The sequence below is a fragment of the Crocodylus siamensis genome, chromosome 1 (assembly GCF_052110815.1).
Source record: "Crocodylus siamensis isolate JL-2025a chromosome 1, ASM5211081v1, whole genome shotgun sequence".
NCBI lineage: Eukaryota > Metazoa > Chordata > Crocodylia > Crocodylidae > Crocodylus > Crocodylus siamensis.
The window spans coordinates 138,430,517-138,443,949 of record NC_143395.1 but is presented as its reverse complement, the minus strand read 5'-3'; the positions used below and the strand labels follow the sequence as shown (position 1 = coordinate 138,443,949).

General features: G+C 43.5%; 1 protein-coding gene across 3 annotated transcripts in view; it reads right to left on the bottom strand.

The window, feature by feature from the left end:
* The window catches only part of DISC1 (DISC1 scaffold protein), a 392,283-nt gene that overhangs the window by 49,067 nt on the left and 329,783 nt on the right, over nt 1–13,433 (bottom strand). For all 3 annotated transcript variants that reach the window (XM_090044055.1, XM_090044071.1, XM_090044063.1), the window contains one exon: nt 282–525. In XM_090044055.1, coding sequence (XP_089900181.1) covers nt 282–525 — 244 coding nt within the window. The remainder of the gene's footprint in view (nt 1–281; nt 526–13,433) is intronic.

The window sequence follows — 13,433 nt, the reverse complement described above, 5'->3', positions numbered from 1 at the left end:
TGGATGGCATGGGAATATTTTCTCAATAAAGTGTAGTTGTACAGTACGTATTTGTTACTGGAATTCTCTCTTTTTTTCCAAAAGGATTAATGGTGAAAGGAAAAGGAGGTTGAAAGTGTTTTCATACAGCAAGTAAGCCATTTTATTTGGACCTTTCTTGAGGCCAAATCCAAAATTCATATTAGCCTGCTCTGCTGACCCATAATCCAGTTGCACCCCGTCCTCTCCAAATGAAAAACAAGAGCAGCTCTTGAATGCAACCTGGAGGAAATTTCAGATACCTCTTTCAGCTCACAGGGTTTGGGGCATGGGGAAGTGCCCCACTCTGTGCCTTTTGGGATGTGATTTTCTTTTCCTTTTTCAGGATCCAAGCGACTATCAGCCGCAGCCTCCATCTCATCTGCTTGGTTCTTGTCTTCCTCAGAAGCACAGCAACCAGCTTCTTTCAGCTGAAACCCTCGGATCAACAGCTGACAGGCCTCCAAGTCAGCTTCCCACACTCTCTGGAGCAGCTGGCTCCCACAGCTGAAATAAAAGCCAAAGGATAATAAAAATGCAGTTCAGGGAGAATATTTCCTATCACACAATTTTTGGGGGTTGGTGTTTGTTTCTGTTTTCCTACCTAACAAAAAAGGGTAGTTCAGTGTTTTCACAAAACCTCAGCACATCTTTAAATGGAAATGGGTTATTTCAAGCTGAGTAGTAGTAAAAGAACATCAAGACAAATCTTTCTGATAAGATGCTGTTGCTTACTGTAGCATGCACTGTAGGGATATTAGACCCCACCCTGATTTTACTTAATAGAAGTCTTGCCATTGCCTTCAGTGCGAGCAGGCTCACTTGATTTAATCAGCTCCAGGGGCTGCATATCTGGAATCCCAAAAATAACTCATATTTTCCCCTCAAACTGCTCTAACTATTACTGTCAATGGAAAAATTATTATTTAGAGCAATAATAATTTAATCAAATTCTATTTTTTTTTAAATTACTAGTGTAAATATTATTTTTACTAGAATTAAACTTTGACCTTTCAGGCTTTTGCAGATTGAAGTTTATCTCATAAGGACTTTTTTCTCCTCTCTTCAGCCTCCTCTTATTTTCTTCTGTCTATTTCTCCCTATCTCTCTTTATTATACTTTATTGTTCCCTTCAATCCAAGTGCAGAACAAACTGAAAACATGTTTATATTTAAAAATTCTTCTCAACTTTGCAATACTGTATCTTCTTTCATTCAAAATTCTCTTACTTACTTTAAAGACTCATTATTGAAACTTTCCATCTACAGCTCTTCAATTAAGTCAATGAGAATTGCATGCATACAGAGTTTCACAGGATTACACGCTAAATATTTAAACCTGACATTACCTTTGCAACATATGGATATAGCTCAACCTCATTTTAAAGATGACAGACCTACTAAAGTGCAGTTGGATAGTGGCAGAGATGGAAATAAAACCCAGGAGTCTTGATTCCCCTTTAGGAACTTATAGAGCAGTGGTGTTCAACCTTTTTTCATGTGCAGAGCCCTAAAAAAATGTGAATGGAGCTGCAGACCCCTTTGAATTGTAGATGTGGGTATTCACATACTTTTGATTAATCATAGTCATCTTTTGTGGACCCCTTAGACAGTGTGTGGATCCCCAGGGGTCTGCAGACCACAGTTCAAAAGCCACTGTTCTAGACAAATTGTGTTTTGAAACCTAAGAATTTATGTATGTTCTGCAGGTTCATTTGTGATAGAATTAAATATAATTAAATACTTTTTCTTTTATATAAATTAAATATAATTGATCCATGTCAATTAACGCATGATATCCATAGACTGACCCCACATACCAACCCCATGTCGGATCAGGGCATGGAGAGACCCCCATCTGCAGGATGGAGCCTGCAGACTAGCCCTGTTACACTCATCCGGCCTGTGGGACCAGAGCACTGCACTAAATAAATGCTGGTATATTTTACTGTACATGCTGTATATTTTACTGGGAGTGCACATGTGGAACAACAGGGATTTTGGAACTAAGATACTGGATTAGTACTTCACGCTTGTATATCTGCTTATTTGAAGTGGAATGTGGCATGTGGTCTTCAGATTGCTGCCTGAATCCCAATGGCTCCCAAGCAATGCTAATTAGAAGGGAAGAAATCTTCAACAGGTGCTATATTCATATTCCATGTTCCATCGAGTCAGCAGTCTGCCTACCCAGCCAAAAATCACTTCCCTGCTTCTTTCGATGCTAGACTTGGCACTTGTCAATCATGGCATTATGACCACTGACTTCAAACTTCTAGTAATCAGTAGGGCTGTGCAAAGCTTTGACTTAATATTCCGTTTGACAAATATTTGACCTTGAAAAGTGAAAGTTGAGTCGAATAGCTGTCAAATCGAATACCAGAAGTCAAATATTAACAGCGCGGGTTGAATATTTGACAAGGGTCGAATATTCGACTTGCCTATACTGGATTCCCTGGGCTGGCCAGTGACCTGTCAGCATTCTCTGAGGTCCCTTCTAATCCCAGTGCTCTGGGGGAGGGCTAGAGAAAATGCATAAAAGGCAGAAGTTTTTCAGCTCCCTGCTTTTTGTCTTGGGGTCAGTTTCTGAGCTGCTGGTGTTCTCCAGCACCTCTGCATCAGATCACGACAGCTGGGCATGAAGACTTACAGAGAGAGGTCAGCATCTAAGATGACTCCTGAGTGTCTGTTATGGGCTTGAGTAACTGGGAGCATGGTGGAGCTGTCCACAGTGACCAAGGAAGGAAGTAGAGGGGAGGGTTTTGAGGGGAAGGATTAAGAGCTGTTTTAGCTTTAAGGTCAATCATGTCACTAGTTATCCATGATGAGATGTTGGAAAGACAAATCAAGATGTTAATTTTGACCAAGGCTGAAGTATAAAAGTAGATCTGTGAGCCCATCCTGTAGAGATTATAGTTGAATTTGTGTTTGTATATGAGATCACCAAGACATAAGTTGCAGGGAGAGAATAAAGGGGACAAGTGACAGAGCTCCATGGGAGTACCACAGAAAGCAGGAGGGAGGGTCTCCTTTAAATCTTGGGTCATGCTTTATTACATACATAAGGGGAGTTCTACCCAGTGAGGCTTCTTCATCTTCTGTAAAGTTTAAAGGCTGCTGCTTCCCTCAGTCTCCATGCAAGATTCTCGGTGATACCAATGGCAGTGGGTTCTTCAGCCAAATAGTGTTTGAAAGCTATTTACAAGGCTAGCTGCAAGTCTGAGAAAACAGGTTTCCTACTAAGAGCTTTGCAGACGTACACAAGTCACATTTAGCTCCAAAACGCTTTAGCCTAAGTGAAAACATATACTCATGTAAGAACAGCCAAAATATGTATATGTATATATACATACATAAATATATACATACCCACATATACATATTATGTATAAAACCCAGACAAGGAAACAGCATTTCTTGTAAGATTTACCACAGCTTATCTCAGGGATGTCTTCCAACGACTGAACTGTGAAGAAAAATGGTTCACGTTCCACGGTAGCCAAAACGCTGTGTGTTTGAAGATGATACTGTTCTTTATGCTGACAGTGAGAATGCCTCTCTGCAAGAAACCCAATCTTCAAAGCCAAGAAAGTGAGATTGAAAATGAAATCAAGCATAATAAAACTCAGATTTGAAAAATACATAAGCAAAAGCTTGCTGTAGCAAGAACATCAATTAGGTAAAAGAAAATATTTGAGGAGATCAAAACTAAGCTCCTGCTTCAGGAAAGCATATAAGCATATGGGTAACTTCAGGTGCATGCTTAAGTCTCAATGACATTATTGTGGGTCATTGTCTGCAGGCCCTATTCAGGCTTCCATATTCACTCTTTGCCCTAGAAAAAGTTCCAGTGACATTAATGGGAGTTTTCCCTGAGTATAAAAAGATAGTGAGGAGTAATGAAAAGGGTCCGACAGAACTAAAGCGAGAATGTAATTACAAAGAAGGATACAGACACTATTAACAGCAAAATCTAGTGCACAGCACTAGTTTAGCTGCCAGTAGAGAGCTGGGAAATCACAATCACAGGGGCTAAAAAGGACCTCAAAGGTCACTTAATCCAATGGCCTGTCCAGATGAAGGTTCATACAGATGCAGAATCAGGAGGGTTGGTTTCTATTCTTGGCTTAGCCACTGACTACCACGTAAACCAAGAAGAGTCACTTCATCTCTCTGCACCTCTGTTCCCACTCCCAGCATTTGTCTGTCTTCTCTGTTTGTGCTCCATACCTGGGGCAAAGACAGTCTCCTACTATGTGTCTACACACTGCCTGGTTGCCCTCTTAAGGTAACCAACAAAACAGAATCGAGGAGGAAGTTGATGGAAAGAAAAATCAAGATTAATGATTATGTCTTCACTGACATAGAGAGACCACATCTTTATTTAACCATCCTTTTAAAAAAAATTTCCATGTTAATACCATAATGTTGTGCTTTAACAGCCGTGGCTATATATGAACATCACATGCTTCTTCAGAAATGCATATTTATGCCCTACTGTATCACTCCAGTTCTCCAATCTGACTTTCTCTTGACCCTTCAGGATTCACTCTGCCATCCCAGCCAAGTTTTCAATGCCTACACCTCTACCTTTTCTACTGTTCATCAAAACCACACACTGCAGCAGCCCCTCTTGTGACAGGTTTGCAGGCAGGATAGTCGACCCTCTATACAATCCCTGATATAGTCACCAGCTATAAAGTCTCAATTTCACAATTCAATACCTAATATGACACTGTATGTCTCCTCTATGACCACCATGAGAGGTGGAAATCTCATTAGCTCATTACATACAGGACTACACAGAAGTTCCTAAGGCATCATAGGCTTCTTTTTGCTGTTCCCTATTTCAAAATGTGTTAACAACCCTTGTTTGCTCTTCAACGCCATAAACTCTGTCCCCATCCAAGTGCTTTACAATTTAAGCCATATGAGACACAAGCTGTTCAATTTTTTTATTCCAAGGACTGGCTGGATGAGTAGCGGCACGGGGCTGGTCCACAGGCCACATCCCTCCACCATGCAGGATCCAACACTGTTAGATTCAGAGCCATCTCCTTTGATTAGCATATATGCAAACTCTCAACTGCTCAGTTCAGTTAATAGTTTAAGAGTATTATTGGATTTATTGCTGACACAATTCTCACATAGCAGCACCTGCAACTAATGCTTCCTACTCTCACCATTTTTTATGGCACTCTCTCTGTTTCTGGCAGACGATGACCTGGCCTCAGTTACTCATAGCCATTTAAAAGATTGCCAAAAGCTCCAGGACAAAGTATGTGGATGACAACCAAGTTCCTCTGGCACAACAGAAATTGACACAAGAAAAATAAAACCTGTCTCTGTGGGAGCTGATCCAAGACTGAAGAATAAACTACCCTAGGTAATGAGGCCCATCACAGACCTCACTGCCCTCTGCTCCAAGTACAAGGGCTCTGCTTTCTCAAGGACATAGCAGTGCCATACATATTTACTTTAAAAAAATAAAACTAAAAGCTACCAAACCAAGATGGTTGACCATACACATTTATTCGTCTCTGGAGAGGATAACAGTTATATATGTGACAGTTATTAGTCCCATGGTTTAGTACTCTATTGAAAAGGCATTCACGACCAGATCCACAAAAATAACTTAGGTGCTGAAATTCAAGACGGCAAACCTCCCAAACCCTGCCTAACCTCTCAAGCCCCTGGGTGCCTATACATGAGCATGGAGGCTGCTCCGACACACTGTATTACTGTGCATTGGAGCAGACTGGATCAACCGAGTCTGCTAGAGTGTGGTGATTACTGCGCTCCAGCCAGCCTGTGTGTCTCATGTATCAGCATCCCCATCCTTCAAAATGGCAACAGGGTTGCTTTATCTAAAGCTCGTTTGATGAGCTTTAGATAAAACACCCCTGCCATCGTTTTGAAGCATGGGGACACTGATACATGAGAGGTGTGGGTGCTTTAATGAACTCCAAAAGCCATTCTAATTAAAGAACCCCCCACCTGTATAGATGCTCCCTGTGGCTAAAAACAGACAACTAGTTTGATCTGTATCAAAGCATTTTATGCTGTATTTAATCCAGACCTTTTAGGCAATCAAGCTCAATGCCCTGCATTAAATACCTTTAAATTATTCAGATTAATACTGATTCAGAACAATCACAGCTAATTAGACTTAACTGCCACATAGGCCTAGTGTGTAAACGGCTGGGCCCCACCTGTTTTGATAAGAGTTGTATCCCAGCCTCGTCAGAGCTACATCAAACTGGTTGTCTGTTTTTAGTCTATACGAGTCCAAGTTTTCTCTAGTAAGGTTCCCAGGAATAGCAAGTTCTGCGTCTAGATGCAGCATTGCCCTTTTCTTGCCTAGGTTGAGCCACTTGGTACTTTCTCAACTATGTTGAGCAACTTTTTCTCACCTAAGCCTGATCAAAATCCATAAACTAGTCATTCTTCCCTGGTCTGTACATCCTGTGGGGCACAGCGTGGTAAGTATGCTCATGACATACCTAACACAGATGGACAGGATCAGACTCTTGACACAACATGGTGATGGCCACTACTTTAATTCAAAAACATGGCTGGAAGAAGTAGTGCTGGTGGTGCCCTCTCTTTTCACAGCCAACTAACAGTCAGAGTAAAGCGAAATCACTTGAGCAAGAGATGTGAAGAGTGCCTCCATTCCAGACTACCCTCTAGCCTGGAGTGAGAACAGCCTCCAGGGAGACAGGAGCTATAGGTTTAAATGCTCTCAGGCAGAGGAGGCAAGTGGAGGTAGATGCCAGAAGGCTGGGGAAGGTCAGACTTTAAGACACTATCTTATAATCACCATTTCCCATTGGCTAGGTTAGAAGTCTCACTGCTCAGCACGTTAACTGTTGTGAACCCCACTGAAGCACTCAATTCAGAACCAAGCATTGCACTGCTGATGTCTCTTTATCATGGCTAACACATTATAGACTACATAGGAACAACACAAATCCAAATTAAGCACTGGCACTGTCAAGCAATTTCCTCTAATGCTCCAGGTGAATACTGAACTCTGTATCTGCAAACTTTTCTCTCTTCTGTGTCATAGACACTGCTACTCTTTAATGCCCTCTCTAGCCCCTCCAACATCTAACATGGGCTCCCTGTCCGGCCATTCAATTTTGATAGGGTGTTCTTTCCTGCAGTTCTGGCTGCCAGAAACAGTCTCTTCAGATCTTCATGTAATTTCAAACCTCAACTGAAAACAGCTTTCCCCTCTTCACTCTCTTTTCTTTCTCTCTCTGCTAGTATTCATTATTTAGTACTGCAATTTTGTATTTGCAGTAACTCTGTAACACATCCTGTGATGAAGTTTGTGTGAAAGACTGTGTACAAAACAAATGTGTACTATACTGTATAATTGACTTTGCTGATTAGATCTAAATTACATGACTTGCATTTATCCTAAAAATGTTTTATTTGTAAACAATTTTAATTGGATTCTTTTATCTTTTTGCAAAGGACATTGTGATATCAATGCAAGTAGAGAGCTGCATGTATAAATTATTATATACTAAGATGGAGCAAATAAAGCAGCCTTTTCAACCCATATAAATAAATTCCTTTTACTATACTAAGTGATTCTGAATACAAAGAAATGTATTATTATTGTATATTTCACAAAATCTACAAAATTAAGGGCTGAATTTTCATACATACATATCAAAATTGCCAAAGCAAAAGAGGAAATGAAACAAAAGGGAGTTGTGAACTGCAAGCAGGTCCCCATTTTGTGCATGTAGCTGCATGTTTTCTGTTACAAGACAATATATGCTTTATTATGCAAGATGCACAGGAAAGAAATTTTTTGTGAAAAAATGAAGCCTAATATAGGAATAGCTTAGTTTTGGGGAAAATGGCTCATATTTTCTTTCAAAGTCTACAGTTCTCATTTCATTTAAACTCTAGATCTCAACAGCTGAAAAATTTCACATCAAGTCATGTTGGTGGCTTATAGCAGGGATGGGCAAACTACAGCCCATAAGCTGGTTCTGGCCCACCAATTAATTGGATCTGGCTCATAGAGAGCACCCACTAAATTACTGGGGCTGCCAATGCTTTGCTTCTGGCTGCACCCACCAGCCCCAGCCCAGGCCAGTGTACACAGCTTTCTGGTGGGACTGCTCCCAGCACAGCTGCAGCTGCCCTGGTGCTGCTCAGATACCCTTGCCTCCAGTGGTGGCTCTTCCTCCTGCTGCATCGCTCCAAGCGGGAAAGAAGCTTCAGCCAGGTGGCTCCAGCCCCAGCACACAGGAGTCCAGCTCCAGCAACAACTCTAGCTTCTGGCTGCCTTCCACCCACAGTGCCCACCCGGTGTGATGAGCAGCCACCTGCGGGTAGTTGAGTGGGCTGCCCCATGGTCAGGTGGTCAAGTGGGCTGCGGAGCAGGTGCAGCTGTAGACCACACCGCTTGGGAAAACGCTGCTGCACATGTCCCCTGCCCCTTCTTCCTTCCCTTACCCCAGCTGGCTCCCAGGCAGCCCCCACACCCCAGCCCCACACATGTATACATACTCCCCCACACACACCCCACCACAGGGCAGGGGCATGTGGGGAGCAGATTGCAACTCTGCCCTGGGCCCCAGCCCCAACCCTGTGCTGTCCCCACCATGTGATCCTGCAGTCTCCATGGAGACTGGCCAGGAGCTGCGCAGACAGGGCATGTGGCTGAGTGGACAGGTAGCTGCCTCTGAGGATGGGGCTTGTATCTTGGGGTGGTGACAGTGTGGGGCTGGGGCCCAGGGCAGAGCCACAATTTGCTCTCTGCGTGCCCCTACTTGTGGAACCCCAACTTGTGGGCAGATCACAGCTCTGTCCTGGCCCCTGGCCCCATGCTGTCAGCACCCCGCAACCCCACCCCATGATCCCAGCCCTTCCTGCCTGTCCCACTTCTGTACACTGCTGCCCTCCCACCTGCGGGCCCATCTCACATAGGGAGTTTTGATGGGTTGCTGCAGCAGAGGGAAGGGTACTGACCCAGCCTGCAACAACTCAAACCCTTTGTGGTCCCCAGGCTCAAATAATTGCCTACCTCTGGCTTACAGTCTTTTTACTCCCTCATATAAATCTCACCCTCACAAGACGCACCGAATGTTTGTCCAAATTGGGTGCATAAAGTTCAGAATTTAAATCCATGCTTTCAAAGCCTTAATGTTTGTGTAAATATCTGATGAGACAACTGATATTATAAACTGAAAAGTTCTTGCTCCTGAAAAAACGCATAATGAAAATGTCAATGGACATTTCCAGTAATGAAAGACTTCTTATGGCATTTTCTCAGATCTTCACAAACTAACAGCTGTATTTAACAGCATAAGTTATACTGATACAGTATTTCTTCTGAATTTCTTTAAAAAAAAAAAAGTTTGCTAGTAGTAGAATAAAATAAATAAAATATGGTATTAATGCTAGAAGTATGGTTTCTAATAGGGCGGTGTGAAGCTTTGGGTGCTGATTCGATTTGGAGGAGATTCGGCCAGATTCGATGGCCAAATCTCTGAATCCGGGGACCAATTAAAAAGGTCCTAATCGATTTGAAGCCTCTGAATCAATTCAGAAAAAAGATTCAGAGAGCTTCAGCAATTTGGGCAGTCTCTGCTCACTGCAGCAGGGAGCTGGACTCAGACTTCATGCTGGTAAGTAGGAGGCGAGGGAGAGGAGGTTGGAGGAGGGGACCATGGGGGGGACCCTTGCCAGGGCCCATCCCCTGCCTGCTCCCCCAGCCCCACTCCACCCCCCATCTGCTGTCCCAGCCCCCTCATGGCTGCTCCACCTGGCCCCAGCTCCTGGCTCTTCAAAAAAAAAAAACCCGGCACTCACGGGTGCTGCCAGGTGGAGGGGAGGGGGGGGCGATCCCTGCAGTCCCCCACTGCCCCACACTATGTGGGGGGGCTCTGCCATGAGCCCCCTGACCTCCCCCCAATCTCCCAGACCCCCATGGCTGCCCTGTCCAGCCCAGCTCCTGGCCCTTCTAAAATACAAAAACCAAATCCCCCTGAACTCACCAGCTCCTGCAGCAGCCTTGGGGCTTCTGTGGGCTTGTGGAAGAGCCCCCCATGCAGCATGGGGAAGTGGGGGGCAGTGGGGATCTCCTCCCACCAGGCAGAAGCTGGTGTGTGGGGGGGTTGTTTTGTTTTGTTTTTAAAGGGCTGGAGCTGGGACAGGCAAGGCAGCCATGGGTGGGGTGGGGGGAGGGACAGTGGGAAGAGGAGGTTTGGGGGGCTCATGATACAGCCCCCCCCCCACATGGTGTGGGGCAGTTCCAGGCAGCAGGGGTTGCCCTCCCCTGGGCAGGAGCTAGCGAGTGTTTTTTTGTTTTTTTCAAAGAGCCAGGAGCTGGGGTCAGGCAGGGCAGCCATTGAGAGCGGCCCGGGGGATGGGCCTGTGTAATTTGGAGATTTGGCTAATTTGGCAGCAGCTGAATCTCCGAATCAGAGTTGGCCGAATCAATTCAGGACAGTGATTTGAATCACTGAGTTGAATCACCGTCCCTCGAATAGGCTGAATCTGAATCCGAAGCAAATACTAGCCACTTCACACAGGCCTAGTTCTAACTGTGCTTTCAGTATACAGTGAAAAGCAAGTGGCTGACAGTATTTTCTGCTAAATTGTCAAAATATAAAACCAATCAGACAGTCATTGACCCCAACTTCTCCTAACATCATCTACTGCATCCATAGCATACTAGATACAGGAGCTGAAATTTAAACTATAATCTAAAAATATCCTGATAAAAAAAAATATTTCCTTCTTTTCCCACCCACAAAAGGAGCAACCTGACATCAATACCTTGAGGGCATAACTGACTTCTTGCATTTTATGTGAAAGTACAGATTATGTAACTACCTTTTCTGTTCCATGATACTCTTCAAGAAAATAAATGGGAAGAACAATTTTTTCTATTGCTCAAAGCCAGTAATGGATATTTGATTATGGTTATTAAACACAAGATCTCATACAATGCTGAGCAATAACAATTATAACATGTATTTGTACAGGAGTCAGAGAGGGGAATTAATGTTTTGTTTTCTTTTCATCTGCCAGCCACTCATTTTATCTGGCACAAAACTTCAATCACGGCCTGTCATTTTTCCATCAATATTCAGCATCACTGCTTTATACTTAAATTATCTCCGCTGGAAGCAGAAAATGATAGACTGCTGGAGCTGATTGTTTTCACTTTGATTCTTAATACAAGGTGGATGCCATGTCCAATTCTGGAAATTCACAAATTGACAAAGAAATAAGAAAGGCATCTTGTAGTGAGCTTTTACTATTAGTCCATATACTTACTGTACAGTACATTTTTACCACATTATCTAATCCACAATACATGGAATTCACTGCCTTTGTTTACAATCATATTTTCTCCTTTAAAAAGTAATATGTTTTTCCACTAAAACTTCTACTGTATATAATCTATCCTACGGGTAAAAATATAACTTTGATAGATGAGCAGAAAACTACCATGGGATTACTCTTATTATAAAGTCCATGGACAAGGTCAGTTTCTCAACCCTATTTTATCATTCACCTCATTCGTAATCTGATAAAGTTCCTTCTAGTTTGGTACAGGCACAAATAACTCAATCTCCATGCTGTTTGCCTTTGGCTCCTGTAATAATGGCAAAGTCCAACAAAGTCAGACTGCAGTTCTGTTTGTTTGATTATCCCATTATGGTCAATGAATGATTTATCATCATTATCTAGTATATGGCTCTAAGTTAGATTCAAATAAGGGGTCCTGATTTAGGATAGAGCATCCTTATTCAGAACAGTATTTGTATGCACCTAAAATCCTAACAATGAAAATGGACCTAAGCACACTTAAATATGTTGTTGAATTGTGACTTCAGAAAGGGGCTGAATTTCTCAGTTCTGGCTGTTAGAACTGAAGCTGTTCAGCAACTCTCAGAGGCACTTATGATCTCACGGGCACTGCCAATGCCACTTGCAGAAAAAAATGAGTTTCCCAGCTTATACGATTAGAAGAAAATAGAGCATATTAGATTTGAAGCCTGATTTTTAGCTGCTGTAAATGACCATTCTTCCACTGTAGTCAGTACAGCACTGCCAGTTTCCTCCAAGAGAACTTCTGGCCTGACATACTGAAACACCATTCAGATTGAACAATAGAGAAAGGATTCATTTTAATTTCTTTTAGCAAATTAACATGCACAATGGAACTGATCCACTCAATCCTCTCCATTTATCAAAGTCATGGTGGGTGTAGTGGGGAAGGGGTTTAGACTATTCAGAAGCACACAAGAAGGACTTGGTATGGAGAACAGGTTCTTGGCTTAAGAATGGTCATTTTTGGTCACTTTTGAATATATGAATATACATTCTCTTGCCCAGACCTACTGCTGTGGAAGTTATAAGCGGCAGCAGCCACTGTCAGTTGAATCTGGAATGTGATTTAGGTTGTGTGCTGCCAAAGAAATTGGGTTTAGTTAAATGTAATGGCAAGAGACAGGAAGAAGAAATGTGCTTTGGTGGATGTATAGTAAGGAAAGATGGGATGTACTCATTACAAAAGAAAGAATGTACGGGAAACCCTTGCTATTCATGAATCTGCTCTCTGTGGATTTGAATATTTGCAGTGCGCCATGCCAACTGGGTGGGTTGGGGCGAGTGCCACCGTGGCTCCCCCTGGCGCTGCACCGAGCTCCTGCCTCTGCAGTTAAGCCAGACACAGAATGCTGCACGGGGTGGGAGAGGGCAGAGCCAGGGAGAGTGGAGTGAAGAGCAGAGCAGGACGGGTGGAGAGTGAGCCCCAGGGACGGGGAGGGAGGCAGAGGCAGCAGTGGCATCTTCTCCCCCGGAGGCAGCCAGAGTTGGTCCCCAGGCACTGTGGGGAGCCCCGCGCTTCCAGCACCTCGCGGGGAGGGGGAGCAGGGGGCAGCTGTGGGGTCTGATAGGAGCGAATAGTGAGGGTCTGCTGTACCTTGAAATTTAGGAATGTAACTAGGAAGATGCCCAAGAACAGCCAGAAATGAAATCTTGAAATCAAAAGCTGGCCAAATTCTGGTGATAGCAGTGATACCAGACACCCACTGAGGTAAGAGACAGCAGGATTTGCTTCACTGTAACCAATACAAAAAGGGTCTGGAGCCAAAATTTGGCTGCTGGATGAGAAAAACAGGGAGGATAAGAAAAAGAAAGTCAGCCAATGGCCAGTGTGCATGCTGGCTGCCTTGTCTTGCTAGTAGCTGCATACCTATTAACCTGTTGGATGCCTGCACAAACTATCAGCCTAGCAAATCATGTTCATACAAGTCAGCACCTGAATCAAGAGATACCCGAGACATCCTGCACTAATGCTTGTGCACAAAGAAATTCTCTGTACCTGCTTCACCCCTCATATGCAGGCTTTGCACATGATAGGGTATA